The sequence below is a fragment of the Lotus japonicus genome, chromosome 4 (genome assembly GCF_012489685.1).
Source record: "Lotus japonicus ecotype B-129 chromosome 4, LjGifu_v1.2".
Taxonomy (NCBI): Eukaryota; Viridiplantae; Streptophyta; class Magnoliopsida; order Fabales; family Fabaceae; genus Lotus; species Lotus japonicus.
Window position 1 is genome coordinate 29,305,059 of NC_080044.1, and position 17,373 is coordinate 29,322,431.

At 40.8% G+C, this 17,373-nt stretch overlaps 2 protein-coding genes across 2 annotated transcripts; both read left to right on the forward strand.

The window, feature by feature from the left end:
• The first annotated feature begins 11,053 nt into the window (after window positions 1-11,053).
• Window positions 11,054-11,413, forward strand: LOC130712585 (uncharacterized). The gene has a single exon (XM_057562412.1). It carries the CDS (start codon window positions 11,054-11,056, stop codon window positions 11,411-11,413), a length of 360 nt encoding a protein of 119 aa, XP_057418395.1.
• A 780-nt stretch (window positions 11,414-12,193) lies between these two features.
• LOC130712077 (uncharacterized) lies at window positions 12,194-14,165 on the forward strand. Its single transcript, XM_057561911.1, has 2 exons — window positions 12,194-12,911; window positions 13,602-14,165. Exons 1-2 carry the CDS (start codon window positions 12,865-12,867, stop codon window positions 14,047-14,049), a joined length of 495 nt encoding a protein of 164 aa, XP_057417894.1. The 5' UTR covers window positions 12,194-12,864; the 3' UTR covers window positions 14,050-14,165.
• Window positions 14,166-17,373: the final 3,208 nt, after the last annotated feature.

Consider the following 17,373-nt stretch of genomic DNA (forward strand, 5'->3'; position numbering starts at 1 on the left):
CGGAAGGAGCTGAACATGAGACAACGACGATGGATGGAATTCATCAAGGATTATGAATTTACTTTGCAATATCATCCTGGAAAGGCTAATGTTGTTGCTGATGCCTTGAGCAGGAAGATGCATATCTCGTCAATGATGATTAAAGAGCTGCAATTGCTGGAACAATTTCGAGATTTGAGCTTAGACGTGAGATCGTCAGAAGGAGAACTGAAGTTTGGTATGATCAAGATTGCCAATGGATTGATGGAAGAAATCCGAGATCAACAGTTACAAGATGAATTTCTACTCGAGAAAAGGAACTTGGTAATTCAGGGTAAGGACCCAGAATTCAAGGTAGGAAATGACAATATCCTGCGTTGTAAGGATAGAGTTTGCGTACCTAACAACCCTGATTTGAGAAGGTTGATTATGGACGAAGGTCACAAGAGCAAGTTGAGCATTCATCCTGGAATGAAAAAGATGTACCAAGACTTGAAATTAAATTTTTGGTGGCCAGGAATGAAGAGACAAGTGGCTGAGTATGTAGCTGCGTGTTTGACATGTCAGAAAGCTAAAGTGGAACATCAGAAACCTTCGGGTATGTTACAAAGTTTGGATGTACCAGAATGGAAATGGGACAGCATATCAATGGATTTTGTTGTAGCTTTGCCAAGAACTCAGAAGGGTTATGATTCGATTTGGGTAATAGTGGATCGATTGACCAAGTCGGCTCACTTTATACCTGTGAGAACTACCTACAACGTGGAGAAATTGTCGGAGATTTACATAGCTGAGATCGTACGCCTTCATGGGGTACCGACTAGTATTGTTTCCGATCGAGACCCAAAGTTTACTTCACATTTTTGGGGAGCTCTTCAGGAGACATTGGGAACAAGGCTGAGATTAAGTTCTGCTTATCACCCACAGACTGATGGACAGACTGAGAGGACTATCCAATCATTGGAAGACTTACTACGAGCTTGCGTTTTGGACAACAAGGGTAGTTGGGATAATCTGTTGCCATTGATTGAGTTCACTTACAACAACAATTTTCATACGAGCATAGGTATGGCACCGTATGAAGCTTTGTATGGTCGCAAGTGTAGAACACCTTTGTGTTGGTATCAGGATGGAGAGAATTTGTTAGTTGGACCAGAACTTCTGCAACAGACAACCGAGAAGATCAAACAGATCAGAGAGAAAATGAAGACTTCTCAAAGTAGACAGAAAAGTTATGCCGATCAGAGACGCAGAACTCTAGAATTTGAAGAAGGAGATCATGTATTTCTGCGAGTTACACAGACTACGGGAGTTGGACGAGCGATCAAGTCAAGGAAGCTTACGCCAAGGTTCATTGGATCTTATCAAATTACTCGTCGTGTAGGACCAGTTGCTTATCAGATTGCACTACCACCATTTCTATCCAACATCCACGATGTATTCCAAGTGTCGCAACTGAGGAAGTATATTGCTGATCCGACCCATGTTATCGAACTTGATGACATCGAGTTGAAGGATGACCTGTCATTTGAGACGCCGCCAATTAGCATTGGTGACACAAGGATAAAACAGTTGAGGGGAAAAGAGATTGTGTTGGTAAAAGTCATTTGGAACAAGGACACTGGTGATGCGACATGGGAGCTGAAGGAAAAGATCAAGGAACAGTATCCGGAACTTTTTGTTGAACCTTAAGTTTCGAGGTCGAAACTTTCTTTTTTGAGGGTAGTAATGTGAGACCCAAGTTTTTAAGCTTAGAATAAATCGAATAAAATTCCTATTCACGATTAGTTTGATGTAACGTGAAGGAAAACCTGAACGAGTTTATCGAATGGAATTAATTGATGAAGGAGAAAGTTCAGGAAAAGGCTAAGGATTGTATCAAAGTCGATAAAAGTTATAGCACGATTAGTATTCGCTTAAACCTAGGGCAAGAACGCTAGTAAATAGCTAATTTACACTTAAAGACACGATGGAAACTAATTCCAAAAATCTTCAGAGAAATGTTAGAACTTCTCTTAATTCTTCCATAACAAGCGTTTCGATACGAAACCCTGGAATGTACGAAGGTCAAATTCCAATACTCGGAAGTTTGCCGAAACTAAATCACTGATAGTTCAAGAAACCTAAAATAAACGGACGATGAAGACTTTTTCTATTCGGAGCTTCAAACGAAGATTCCACACGAGTACGCCCATTTCTCTTGATATTTCTAATCTTTCTTCAGAACGAAGTTTTCTCATCCGACATCAACTGCAAAAAGTAGTTTTTCCGGTAAAATCGATTTACACCGACTTTGGATCGTTTGCTTTAATTCCAAGAAACCTGTTTTGAGTTCTGGAATTCTGTCGCCAGAACCTATCTTAGGATTCACTGAGGAATGCGCAGGAAAAATCAGAATCGCGAAATTTTCATTTTTCCGCATTTTCCAAAACCTATAAATAGCAAGAAAATGAAAATTTTCAAAACCTTCACCATTTTGAAACCCAAACCCGCGAGCTTGAAGGAGAAGGAGGGAGGAAGAGATTTTCGCCGTTTCTTGCCCGATCGCTGCACCGTTCGTTGCTATTCGAAGACATCGAGGTATAGATGTTATCTTTCACTTCTGATCGTCAATTCTGTCGTCTTTCTCTATGTCTTTTTGTGCTCAAAGTTTTGAGCTTTTTGTAAAACTGTCCAAATAACTCGATTTCTCTGTCTAAACTTATTCCCTGCATGCCCAAGAGCGTGTTTAGCGGATTACATTTTGCCGAATGTCGCCGAAATGCCGCCGAATTCCAATTCTGCTTGAAAAAACCCATTTCTAGCCAAAGTTTCATCCTTTAAGCTGAAAACTCTCGACTTAGCTTAGCGCTAGTAGGATTAGTTGTCATAAACGTCGTTGGTGACGTCCCCATCCAATTTATTTTTCGAAATTCCAATTTTGAAATTCTGAGCTGAAAATATTGACCAAAATACCCCTGCGACAGTTTTCATTCCGAAAATTTTTCCGAGCTTCAATTCGCCTTAGTTACCACTAATGATAGCCTAGGAACCAAGTTTGATCGAAGAAAAATCGGCGCACACAATTATGATGTGTGGCCGAGAGCTCCTCCATAGGGGGAGGAAAATTTTGTTTTTCGAAAACTTGTCTTAACGCGTTAGATTATCGTACTTCGGAGTTTATAATGCTTCGTGTAACCCTAGTACTTATTGTTTGCTGAGTTTCTGACTCATTGTGATTGATTTCTGTGAATTTGCTCTAAGGTTCGTTTGAGGAACTCTGTGGAGTCGGAGAGGAAGGTTGTGAAGGAGAACTTGAGGAACACCCTGGAGGAACTACAGGTGAGGGCTACTCACTGAATACTAGATAATGCTTTAGGTGTCGACGAATTCGAATTGATTTACTGTTTATGCACTTGATTGTGTTTGACTGGGAAAAATGTTTTCTGAGGCTACGGCTGACAATTGATATTCATTTATCGCTTGAATTGTTTTTGAGATTGATTCACATGCTATGTGCTAAATGGTTAATCTAGGATGTGTTGATATTGATTTACATGCTATGTGCTAAATGGTTAATCTAGGATGTGTTGATATATGTGTCATGACTGTTGGATTGTGTCACTCTGATTATGAAATTACACATATATCTGTTGTACGTCAGAGAGGATAAACGAGCAGTTATGCCAGAACTTATCATGAGATTTTGGAAAAGTTTGACGGGACGAACGGAGGTTCGGGCCCTTAGTAATATTTTAGTGGATCGAGACCTTCTCTGGGAATTACTTGGGATTATGGGATCTTTTAAACTCATAAGATTAGAGACAAAACTAAATGGAAACCATTTCACAAGGAAAATTCATAATACATTAAACAACCTCTGTAACACCCCGATTTCCAGGCGTCACTTTAGTAACTAAAAATAAACTTTACGCGGAAAACAGGTAATTTTTTTCGTTTGATTCCTTTTAAATAAAGCGATAGAAAATAAAGACATAACCCACCACTAACTAACCAATATACAAATATATACACATGTACAGCCTCAGCTGCACTCTCACGTCACACGCACTCGCAGTGACTCCAAAGTAGTGTGCCCGCAGGCAAATATATACAGACCAGCAGTGTAAGTGAAAATATCAAAAGTACAGTCATCCAAGAGAAAGTCGGCAGTCGGCACCCAAAAATGGCCTGAACAAAAGACCCCTATACTCCGACAGACTCTCTGTGATCCTCCTCAAAAGAACCACACAAAAAGCCACACATCGGGAACCTACCATGTCCCAAAAAGTAAGACGATCAGAGCTCTACACAAAAAATGACGCTAGCCTAACCTACCCTCCCAGTCCAGCTCATAGCTCCTCCTCCTCCTCGTCGCTGCTCGGCGAGTAGCTGTCCCCACTGCTCTCGGAGTCAGAGTCGGAATCCACCGTAATCATCTCGGTGTCCAAGTCCACGACCTCCCTCCTAACTGTCCTGCGCACCGTCCTAGTCGATCCGGTCTCAACATCCACCTCTCCTGTAAGAACATCCTCCTCCACCACCCTAACCAAGGGGTCCACACGGTAGCCATGCGGTGAAGAGAAAGAAAAGAGACATGAGGCAGATGGGACAATAGACTCCCTCTTCGGCCGCACAAGCCTAGAGGACGACGCCACGTCGGTAGGATCAATGGCAGTAGCAGGAGGTGGCGCAACAGGTGTAGCAACAACAGGCTCGATCTCCGCTGGGTCCTCGTCATCAGAAGATGAAGCAGGAGGTGGTGCAGGTGGTGCTCGACCAGTACCTGGTCCATAGTGAACTGAGGGCGGCAAGTCAAAGCTCAGCTCCATACGTCGTAGCACTCCTCTCGTCAAGCGTCCTCGCTCATCCGTCCGGTCCTCCATGACCCTTCCCCGGTACGTCGCTCGGTGACCCGCAACATCGATCACCCAAGCGGTGGGGGCATGACGGTCCACCAACTCATACCTGATCCCTCCCGAGGGAGAGACCATCGAAAACCAGTCCGCCATCGACATCTGGCAGCAGGCCGACCGCCCAAACACAAACATGAAACCAAAGCCAAGGCGCCAGGGTCAACTCACGGAAATAAGTAAATATACACTCAACATGTGATATGGGGTATAGATATATATGTTGATATATATATATATATATATATATATATATATATATATATATATATATATATAAGCAATCCTAGCATGTAATTGGCTCTAACAATGCTTCAAATAAATCAAACAGCACACAATTCCAGTCAGAGTGATTGTATGCGTGAAATGCAATCAATATGATCCGGACTGTGAAGCATTCCCGTTCTTCACTAGTGAAGCATTCCCGTTCTTCACTCTTGGTGAACCATTCCCGTTATTCACCGCATGATGAAGCATTCCCGTTCTTCATCAAAAGATACATTGGTGAACCATTCCCGTTATTCACCAAATGATGCATTGGTGAACCATTCTCGTTATTCACCAAATGATGCAATGGTGAACCATTCTCGTTATTCACCAAATGATGCATGATGCAATATGGTTAGCCAAACATCGAATCGTCCTCACAACACAAGTGTTTAACTCAAGACCCAATATCAAAAACCCAAGAGTTAGTGTCGGTCAATACAACACAACTCGGAGTTAGTGTCGGTCAATACAACACAACTCCAACAACAAAACCCAAAGTCAAAACCCAGAGTTAGTGTCGATCAATACAACACAACTCCCACGACAAGAGTACTAAAGTACTTGGTGACTTTCAATCATCACCGTAGCTCACCTCAGTGGCTTTCCCCAACTCCCAGTAACTTCAAGACTTGTCGACTTTTCCCCGTCTTTCGCAATCATTTTCCCCTTTAAGTTCTCCTATGATTATCCGTTAATAAAAACATTTCGAATTGAATTAGTCAAGTTATGAGTTTATTTCTCGAAGTCTAGGTTTCCCAAAGTCTCTAGTTTTCAAAGTTCTATTCGTTCTAAGTTTTCCAAAAACAAACCACCCAAAAGAAATTTCCGGGGAAAGTCCAAGTATCCCAATGAATACCAACAAATGGCTAAGTCTCAAACCCCACGTTTGAACTTGCCTAGAGTTGTTCATCCAACCCGAGATATCAAAGATCACCAGTTCAATGATTCCCCACTCCGAAGTTGCGTCAAAACGCACAGTTCAACATCATCTCAACATCACAAGCTATAGAAAACATCATAACATCAGTTCATCAACATAACCAACATCAAAGTAAAACATAAGTCGAATTCATCGACGCCTATCATGCAATCATAGCTAATAGTAAGTTGCCCTAACCTCGAGCTGCTCCAGTCTCGTGGTCAAAGGTTCCTTCACTCAAATGCTCTGAAGAACCCAAAGTTCCGTCAACTGAACCTCGGAGAAAAACAAAGCAGAATCCAAAAAAAATCGATTAGTTCGATCGCAATACAACTCATAAACGATAGACAAAGCATTAAAGCTTCCGAATACAACAGTCGAGTACGAAAAGACAAGTTTTCGAAAACGAAAAACTCCCCCCCTTCACTACAAGCTCTCGGCCAAAAAGGAAAAAGGGCTCCGACTCTTTTTCTTCGATCAAATCTGTTTACAAGGTAGTTTTAGGGTAAAACTAAGGCAAAGAAACTGTCGGAACAATTTTCGGACGATCGGATCGAAATACGGCTGTTCAGGGGCATTTTGGTCCAAAATAAAAGCTCAAAGCCTCAAAGTTATCAGTTCGGAAAACAAATTTGACAGCAATGATCCTAACGACATCCGTGACAACTAATCCTAAAGGCACGAAGTCAGATTACGACTTTTCGACAGAAAAGTTTCGAAATGTGCGACAAAAAGGGTTTTGAATCAGTTTTTCAGATCCTTGACAACTCGATCCATATCGGCGAATACTGACGAAGGTTTTAGCCTCTTGGGCACGTAGAGAACAAACCCCAAGCGAAAAATCAAGAAAAACGGACAGTTTTACGAAAAGCTCGAAACTTTGAGCACAGAAACGACTAAAGAAACGCAGTAGAAACAGTGATCAGAGGTAAGAATCAAGCTAGTTACCTCGGTACCTTGAAGTAGGAACGAACTGCGCGAAGATCGGTCGAGTTTCGGCGAAAAAAATCTTCTCCCTCTCTCCCCTTGAAACTCGCGGCCTTGGATGGAAAGAAAATGAGATATTTTTGAATTTTTGAGCTATTTATAGGCAGGTGAAATCGCGGGAAAATGAAAATTTCGCGATTCCAATTTTTGCAGTACGTTCACCGATGAATTCTACAAGAGATTCTGGCGTTATAATTCCAGAACTCAAAACAAATCTCTGACATTTGGGAAAAACGATATCTAAAATCCCAAAAGCGGTGTAAGTTAATCTGTCCCGAAAAACTACTTTTTGCTGTGATGGTCAGACGACAAAACTTTGTTCTGGAGAAAGATTGGAAACGTCGAAACAAATCTGGCAACGCGGACGGAAACTTCGTTAAAAGTCCCGAATAGAAAAAGTCTTCATCCAGCGATTGAATCTAGGGTTTCGAAGCAAAGAAATTAGCGTCGTCGGACTTCCGAAAAGTGAATACTATCGTGCGTACAGTCCAGGGTTCCGAAATGAAAAGCTGGTCGAAGGAAAAATAAAGAGAACCTTTAAATTTCCCAAGGATTTGAAATCTCACCTAAACATTGCTCTAAAAGCGAAATTAGCCTATTCTGAACACGCTCGCCATAAGGCAGGTGTGCAGACGACTCGCACTACTTCCTAACACGACTACGCAACATTCCTCAAGAAATTCCTGAACTTTCTTCTTCATTAATCTTTCTCAAACATCAAACTCCTGTCACGCTTACACTGATTCTACGCGTGAGTCGGAAATTAACTTGTTCTGTAAATCCAGGTCTTACAATAACAATCTCAGATGAAAGCTTGGGGTTTGGATATTAGCTTTGGAAAATGAGAAGTGTCGCCGAATCCAAGATTCAGGAAAACTAATAAGTTTCTGAGTATTTTATACTCTTTGCTCGATGAGCAGTTTATTTATTGGACTATCTAAAGGATAAGTCAGGGAACTATAAGTTTCCAAGTACATTGTTACTCTTCGCTCGCTGAGCAGTTTTTGACCATCGGATGGAGATGAGTTAGATGACTCGAGAAGTTATCATGAGTGGTTGCACTCTTTTTATATTTAATTGTCTTTTGTCGCAGAATCGACTTTTACCTTAGGGTATTCTTTTTAGAGACAATAAGTTAGCTAGAACACGTGACGACGTGATGAGTGAGGTCGGAGACGTTGTTTGGCTAATCACGTTGCATTCGTTAATCACGTTGCATACTGACTTAGTTGCCGAGTGTGATTATTACTTGTTAATCTTATTTGATACATGCTAATTGTCATTATTGTCATTAATATTCATTGGAAAGATATACAATTTATAATGCTATCACAAACTTCTAAGCCTATGTAACTACTGCTTAAACTTTACCTATTGGATGTACTATTATGCAATTCATTGAGTTGACCCTCGTGCGTGCTACATGTGTCTGGGGGGCTATGTATGCCCTTTTTGTCAGATGTCGATGGCAGATTGGTTCGAGATGGTCGTCCCTTCGGGGGGGACTAGGTTCGAGATGTTGGATCAGGACACCCCGAGCTCATGGGTGGTCGACCCCGCCGGTCATCGAGCCATCTATTCGGGGCGAATAATGGAGGATCGCGTCGACAGGATGGGAAACTTGACGCACGGAGTTTTGAGACGCTACACTGTCAGCTTCAACCTTCCACCAGGTGTGCACTGTGGACCTGGAGTCGTAGTACCACCACCACCGTCACCTTCGGACGACGAGGACCCCTCGGAGGAGGTGCCTGTGGGAGGGACTTCATCGGACTCTAGCTCACCTACTGTTGTCGTTGCTGCCGACCTTGATTCGAGACCTGGACCCGTGAGATCAGCCCAGGAGCAGATTGCAGTAACGAGAGGAGAGATGATCGGAGACATCGACCTAGTCGTCTTGGATTCAGATTCAGACGACGACCATGGTGATGCATAGTTGGGAGTGCTGTGGTGTGCTCCTCTAATCAGGATTAGGGTAGGAGTAGCGTTGTGGCTCTGGTCTTCAGTTTCTCATTTTGGGGCAGGGTAGGTCCCCGACCTTTAGCTTTTTGTGTGGTTCTCTTTACAGGAATCACAGAGAGTTGGTCGGACTAGGAGGTCTTCGGGCTGTTTTGGACTGACCTACTTTCGTTGGAGGACTGTTTTCAGAATACTTGACCTTTTATTTTGGTTTGTACATATTTTGCCCACGGGCACTACTTTTCCGTCACTGGAGGTTACTCGTGACGTGACATGCTACTTACAGCGGGGGCTGTAAATATGTCTGTACATTAGTTGTTTTTATTTTTCGTCGATAAGTTTTATTTCGTCAAGTCTTTATTTACTTAGAACAAATATCGAAAAAAAAATATTCACGTTTTTCCGCTTTATTTTCTTTTTGGTTACTAAAGTGACGCCATCGAAATCGGGGTGTTACAACAGCCGGAGCATAAGACATACCCATCGATGTGCCCTCACGACGCTTGCTTGAGGAAACATTGTTCTCATGTCTCTCTTCCCTCTGTTCCTTCTGAGTATCTAGTCTCCCCTGATCAGAGTTAAACCTTGGAGGATTGACATGTAACTTCAAACCCTCCAGGTAGAGTTGATCCAGATTCGCCACTAACTAATTCGAATCCCTGACATTCGAAAATCTTACAAAACCGAATCTTCTCCCTCCCTTCGTTCTCTTCTCCGGTAGATAGATAACCCACACCTTGCCCCACTTATGAAACACCTCCCAAAGTTGCACCTTCCTCCATCCCTCTGGGAAATGAGAGAAAAAAAAGCGTTGTGATTTGCCCTCTTTCCGTTCTCGTCTCCCAGCGCTGAAAACTTCTCGATCGCACTGCATGAGTTCCGTTCATGCGTCCATTCCCTTCTGTCCTGTCACTCCCTCTCTCTCTCGCTTTCTCTCTTATCTCTCAAATATACATCTATGTAAATATAAAAATATATTTTAGTATTTTATATGTCGGGTGGGTATCCATGGATATGGATACATCTATATCAGTACCCGCCCCATTAATAAATCGATAATGGAAATATCCATTAACTAAATCTGTGGGTACCCGTGGGCGCGAGTAATTTTACCCAAAGCGGATTTTTATCCGCGGGTATCCACGGGTATGGGTAATTTTGACATCTCGAATTGCTTATAATAAAAAACAATTAGAAAGAAATCTATGAAGACTTTAAAAAAAATAGATTTACACCATTAAAGTAAATATTTGAGGTTTAATATTGATAGCCATATAGAGACCAAAACACGTGGGAATATGGCAAAAGGAAAAAAAAAAATTACACATAGGTTTTGAATATGGCAATGGCACTGAACTCTAAAGTCACTTAAATATAACACTCCATCTCTATTCACCACCACCCCCACTCACCACTTATTACCTATAAATTTTGTTTCTAATTTTTTGCCCAAATATTTCGTGCGAATTTTAATTCAAATTTGAGTAGTATTTCTGCAAATCTATATCTAAGGATAATTTGGAAAATAAACTCAACGAACGGAAGACTTAGCAGCGTCCGTGAGAAAAGTTTGAGACTAAATCATAAATTGGATTGTTTACATAACACACTTATCTTGCATTTCGTCTCTTAATCCTTGGTAACATAAAGATATGGACGCGTAAAAATTAAATCTAAAATGGAAATCAGTTGATGGCATGGTTGTTTACTTGGGTGAAACAGACGAATAATTCTGATTTTCTACATCTCAACTTTCTTGTCAAATCAGGCAAAACACAATTTATTTAAATAATTCTGATTGCCTGAAATAGTTCGATCATACTATATAGCATAAATCAAAATGGAAATTTGATACTATAAATAATCTATATAAGTTAAATAAATAAATTCTAATTAAAGTAGTCCAAGTCAAAATTGATGATTTTAATTAGCTGCATTCAGCGTCCCATTATTTTCATGTCTCTCACAAACCTGGTTTGTATTTCTTGTTTATCCCCCCCCCCCCCCCCCCCACAAAAACACAGTCACAAAATTTTGGGAGAAGAAGATGGGTGTTAGTAACTACTACAAGATCCTGAAGGTGAATCTCAATGCCACATGTGAGAGGGCGAGGAAGGGGTTCAAGAGGTTGGCGATGTTATGGAACTCAGATAAGAACATTAATCAACAACTATGCGACCCAACTATGATAGAAGAGGCTGAGGTCAAGATCGAGCAGATTCCTGAGGCCTATGGCTATGAAATGCTCTGCGACCCAAAGAAGCGCGTGATCTGTGATTTCCGCAGAAGCCGCAATCCCGTTGTGGTGGTCGAGTACAACTTGGAGTGCACCCTTGAACAACTTTACAATGGTTGCAGAAGGAAGGTGAAGATCAAAAATGTTGTTCCTGATCAATTATTCCGGTAATCACTCACTATCTTCTTTCCTTTTACCATTTTCCCCTTAAATGCTTTGTTGGTGAAATTAGGTGTCTTGGGGTGTGTGTAAAGTTTATGGTCCAACACTCTATGTTGGATCACATTGGGTTCGAGCTTTGTTGGTCCGACACTAACTCTGTTCGATCACGCTGGGTTGGACATGTTGGGTGGAGCGAGTCGACGTTGGAGGCCGCGCAAGTCGGCATCAGTGTGGGCGATTCAATGTCAATGAATTTAGGGTTTTAGTTTTGGTGTTAGGGTTTGATTTTGCAATTTAAGTTTTGTAGTCAAAATTTCTATCTTTGACTCCATTTTGTTTTGGTTTGAATTTTTTATTAATTATTTTCAACTATTAAAATGATAGGGTACTTTGGTCTAACCCGGAGCTAGCCTTGTCTTAACCCACATTTTTAGTAGGCTAAATAGCCTCAAGCTTTGGTGTGGGATGAAAATATCATGGCTAAAATAGAGAGTCTAGTGTGTGGGTCTCAACCATAGGTCAATTTAACACCTTACAATTGTACTAATTATGAAAATACAACTAGTTATTTTCTCAAATGGGAATGATAATTCAAAACAAAATTTATCCTATTAGTTGAAATTACACTTAGCCTTGGCCCCAATCTTACCTCATGAACTTTTTTTCCTTAATAGAAAAGATTCCACGGGAAATATGACTTGTGTAATGTTATATGTTGTGTAGGATGGATTACATGTTACTTAATTAATTCTATGGTCTTGTGATAGTAATCATCTTCTTTTGTCTCTTGGGGATTTGGCTTTTTTTCTCTTTTGGCTATTTACTGTACATGTGCACTACATGATGAGAAAGCTACCTTAGACCTTTTGTTCACTACTATAGAATAGGCCTTTTGCCACGCGTCTATTATTACCACAACATGGAACCGTGGTTAAAGTGGGTATGTAGCACAAATATCACGGTTCTGTCTCCAATCGTGGCAATTGAAGAGTTCTAATACAACGGTTCACATTTAACCGTGGTAATAGATCTGAAACCCTATTCCGCAAAATATTCCTTCGAGCCACCCTCTCTTTAGCAATTTTGGGTGTTACCTGTTAGGGTTTTGCTTTCAAGCTCAACACCCAATCTAATATCTAAAAGATTGAAACACACGCCCACCTTATCTCTCTCTCGAAGAACCGCGCTCACCCTCCAACGTGGCTCCGGCGAAGGTGCTCCCTGACGAACGTTGCTCAGGCGAAGGCGCTCTTCTATGTCTTGTTTGGTGTCTTTCTTGGTCTGTCGAGCCCCCAAATCGTTCGAGCCCTCAAATCTCAACTCTGATCTCTCTGGTCCGTCGAGTCCCCTCCGTCCATCGAGCCTCTCCTCCTCCTCCGCGTGTGCTCTGCTTCTCCATAGAGCTCTCTTCCTTTCGAGCCTAGCAGGTTTAAAATGTTTGCCAAATATGTGGGCTACTAATGGTAGTGCTTCTCAAGGCCAAGGGAGATACTTCTTATTTTGAAAGGTTTTGTATAAGTTCATTGGCATCTGTTCCATAAAATTTGCTTCTATTGCTTCTACAACTTAAAATGAAAGTTGGATTTTCCTCTAAAGCTTTTTGGTGAAGGTAGCTGACCCAGCCTAGTGGGAAAATGCTTGATTGGTAATGATAATTATGATGTTAATGGGCTGAATAAATTATATGGTTGAAAGAGAGCTAATAGAGATAGTGGTGGCTTCTATTGCCACGGATTAAATACGTAACTGTGGCCATATATTGCCACGGTTGGGTAGTTGACCGTGGCAATATGTGGCCTCTATTGACACGGTTATGTACGTAACCGTGGCAATAGAGGTTACCATTTACGACCCGCGGTTACAGGCAAAGCAATTGCCACGGGTCGCCCTTGAACCGTGACAATTGAGTAATTGCCACGCTCACTATCGCCACGGTTAAACCGTGGCGAATGGGCGGGCAGAGCCGTGGCAAAAGGCATTTTCTGTAGTTGTGGTTAATTGGTTTTTTTTGGGGATTTGGGGTGGTTGTTAATTTTTTATTTAACAAAATCAAAGTAATCAAAGTAAAACTATGACTTTAAAGTTGTATAAAATATGCAAGTTTAATTGATTCGTTGAAGATCTCCAGTTTCAGGTTTCGTATGACAAAATTGCTTATCATTTCTATTTCCTCTCTTCTTTTTGGTTTTTATTGCAGTATGTGGAAGGAAGGTGAAGAAGAAATCTTTATTATAGATATTATGCCTGGTTCGAAGAAGGGATCAAAGATAACATTTCCCAAAAATGCAAGCGAAACAACTCATGCTAGAGATACCATATTTGTATTGGATGAAAAGCCCCATGCTTTTTTCATGAGGGATGGAGATGATTTGGTTTTGACCTATAAAATCTCTCTTGTAGAGTCTCTCACAGGAATGACCCTCCATGTACCAACATTAGATGGAAGAGATATGAAAATTGAGGTGCCAGATATTGTCACACCAGGTTATGTGGGGATGGTTCCAAACGAAGGAATGCCTATTAGAAGGGAAGCTGGGAAGAAAGGAAACCTGTATATGAAGTTTGATATAATGTTCCCATCAACCAGGCTTACGATGCAGCAGAAGTATGAGCTAAATAAGATACTGAATGGAACTTTTGATTAGTTAAATCTTTATGCCTTTCAGCTCTTTTTCTAGTTTATCTAAACTAATTATGTAGTTAATCATCATTGACATTTTAATTCATAGATATATGGATATGAATATGCTGAATCTGGCTACCCTATGCTTTGCATTTTTGAACATAAATATGCAGCTCTTTATTTGAATATCTGTCTACTTGATCTAAAAACGATGTCACTACTATGCTGCCTTTGCTGTTTTTTTATTACGGTATGGAGCTTGCACAAAACATTGATTACAAACACTTTTGGTTAACCCAAAAGTACAATTAACGTCCTATTTAAGATTTTACAAAACATTGATTACAAACATTTTTGGTTTAACCCAAAAGTACAATTAGCATCCTATTTATGATGTTACAAAAGGCAACTTAGTCAGCTTATTCTACTTACATATATCCAGATGAAGTTCAAACGCAGCTGATGTCATCAAGCCTATTCTGTACCCGCGTGCTACTCAAAAGTCATCATAACCTCTATGCATCTCAAGTCACACCACTAAATGGTGAAACAATTGCCAAAGCAAAAGTAATAATTCACGCAGTTACTGCTTTGAAGATTGACCCCGTGTTCAATTCTCAAAAACAAAAATATCATTTTTATTCTTGTGAAACTGAACCAAATTAGCCTTTCCTGCCATACTCTTTCACATCAATCAAAGCTTGTGGTTTCTATACTCAACCATCAAAATCTTTGTTAAACCAAAGGCCTTCAACAGTCAACACTTGATCTTTCTTGAACTTTTTTCCATCATCTCTCTCCAAAAAATCAATCTTTCAGGAAAAGCCTTCATCTACTTGCATAACCTCAAATGGCCGGCAACAAGAAAACATCTGGAAAGGAAGTTACTACTTCAAATATTATAAAAAAGGCTTAATTTCAGTTTGGGCCCCTGATGTTTCACAAATGTGCGGTTTGCATCCCTTGTGTTTAAAATGTGCGGTCAAACTCCCTCATATTTCTAAAACGGTCGAGTGAAACCCTTCCGTCCATCTCTGTCAGTTGACCAAACGGAAATGCTGACGTGTTACTAATTTAATTCATAAAATATAGGCTACTAATTCGTGACAGAAGTAATCCGTCACAAAACAAAACCATTCAGCCAAAACCCTTCTCCCTCACATTTCCTTTTTCTCCTCTTCTTCCTTTCTTCTTCCTCCTTTCTGCGAATTAACAAACATGTGCCACCACACCAAAAAATTTCCACAAACTTCACCACAAAAACCTTCTCCACCTTCCGATCCACATCGTGCAGAAACACGTGCGTCACACCGGATCCCTTCCGATTCCTCCCCATCACCGCCGCCGAGAAGATCGCCGCCATCCGCCCCGGCGCCTCCTCAAAATACCCCCTCGGCGCATTGATCATGATCAGGTCCCACTCAGTGTCATAAAGAAGGGTTCATGGAGAAGGGTTTTGGCGACCTTCTCGAGCTTGAGGATTAGAGGGGCGCAAGCTTGAAAGAGGAGGAAGATTAAGTTTGTGGAAGAAATTTTGGTGTGGTGGCACATGTTTGTTTATTCGCAGAAAGGAGGAAGAAGAAAGGAAGAAGAGGAGAAAAAGGAACAATGTGAAGAAGGGTTTTGGCTGAAGGGTTTTGTGACGAATTATTTCCGTTACCAAGTAGTAGCCTATATTTTATGAATTAAACTAGTGACACGTCAGCATTTCCGTTTGGTCAACTGACAGAGATAGACGGAAGGGCTTCACTGGACCGTTTTAGAAACATGAGTGAGTTTGACCGCACATTTTAAACACAATGGATGCAAACCGCACATTTGTGAAACATCAGGGACCCAAACTGGAATTAAGCCTATAAAAAATGACCCTAATTGGGCTTGAACCCTTGCTGTTAGGAGAATGGGAAAGCTTTTAACCGCTGGGCCAACGCACGTTCATAAACACTTTAGCACTTTTTGTTTTATATATTGTTACTGAAATGAAAAACACTGATGTGGTATTTGCCATATTTATAATTTTTTTTGAAAAATTTGGGGTAGCTAGAGTTGCTCCCTGTCCTAACAAAGGTCCGCCTCTGCCTGAACAATACTTGAAGTTGGGAGAAGTCCTGTCCAATATTTGTTAAGTCCTGTCGAATACTTGTTGTAGGAGAAGTTCTTGATACTTGTTTAGTGAAATCTTGGTTAAGCAAAGGACTGGACGTAGTCCCATCGTTTGCGGGTGAACCAGAATATATTGTTGTGCGTGTATCGTCTATCCTTTCACTTTTATATCCGTTGCATCAAACAATTTGTTAAAACTTATTATAAACTTATAATTGTTTGAAAACTCAAGTTTTATTTAGACACAACAATTCAAAACCCTCATTTCTTGTGTTGCTTTTTATGATATCAATTGGTATAAGAGCTTCGGCTCTGAGAAACTAACATCTTAACATATGTAAAGAAAAGATCCATAACGACTGAAGATCAATGCGTACCCACAGGTTCAGACACGAACAAACCTCCATTCGTCAACAGAAAAAACTATCCCTACTAGCAATTCAATTTGAAGGTACAAAAAATGTAAGACAAGTCAAACTCAGCCTACTGGTCGCAGAGTATGAGACTTTCAGGATGAAGGAAGGTGAGAACATTGACGATATGTTAGGAAGGTTCCAAACCATCGTGAATGGTCTTAGAGTCTTAGATCGGACATATAACAACGTCGATCAAATAATTTAGATTCTAAGAAGCCTTCCCAAGGAATGAAGACCTAAAGTCACAACAATTCAAGAAGCAAAATACCTTAAGACTTTGAAGATATAAGACCTTATGGGATCCTTAAAGGTTGATGAAATATAACTCAGAAAGGACGATGAAGGATCGACGAAGCAGAAGATCGTAGCGTTTAAAAGCTAAAGCATCAAACGATGAGCTAAATTATTCAGATGACAACTCAGATGGGGAGCAAGCCCTGTTCAACAGAAAGTTCAAAAGGATGTGGCTTCAACGACAAAAGGAAAAAGAAAAGAAGCTTCCAGAAGTGATCATAAGAAGGAATACGAATCCAAGAAGACCTTGTCAACCTCCGACAAGGAACCTATTGTCTGCTTTGAATGCATAAATCTAGAGCATATTAAACCAGAATGTCCAGTGGTTGGATGAGACAATATGTTTAACATGTGTTAATTGAAAATTGGGAGTTTTTGGTCGGGGCATAAGTTACAGTCAAAGTGGCAGTGTGTTCCGAACGCACTTTCTTAATGCGTCTACTGCGCACTTAGAAAGTGCATAGGCATCGAACTTTAAAACTACGACGGTGACGCACTTTGAAACTGCTAGCGAAATATCAACAAGGGTGTTT

What these genes read in the sequence shown, in the direction of transcription:
- LOC130712585 (XM_057562412.1), top strand. Translation starts at nt 11,054, where the DNA reads ATGGGTGTTAGTAACTACTACAAGATCCTGAAGGTGAATCTCAATGCC.
- LOC130712077 (XM_057561911.1), top strand. Translation starts at nt 12,865, where the DNA reads ATGGTAGTGCTTCTCAAGGCCAAGGGAGATACTTCTTATTTTGAAAG. An exon ending in GATACTTCTTATTTTGAAAG is followed by an intron (nt 12,912 to 13,601) that starts GTTTTGTATAAG and finishes TTTTTATTGCAG; the next exon opens with TATGTGGAAGGAAGGTGAAG.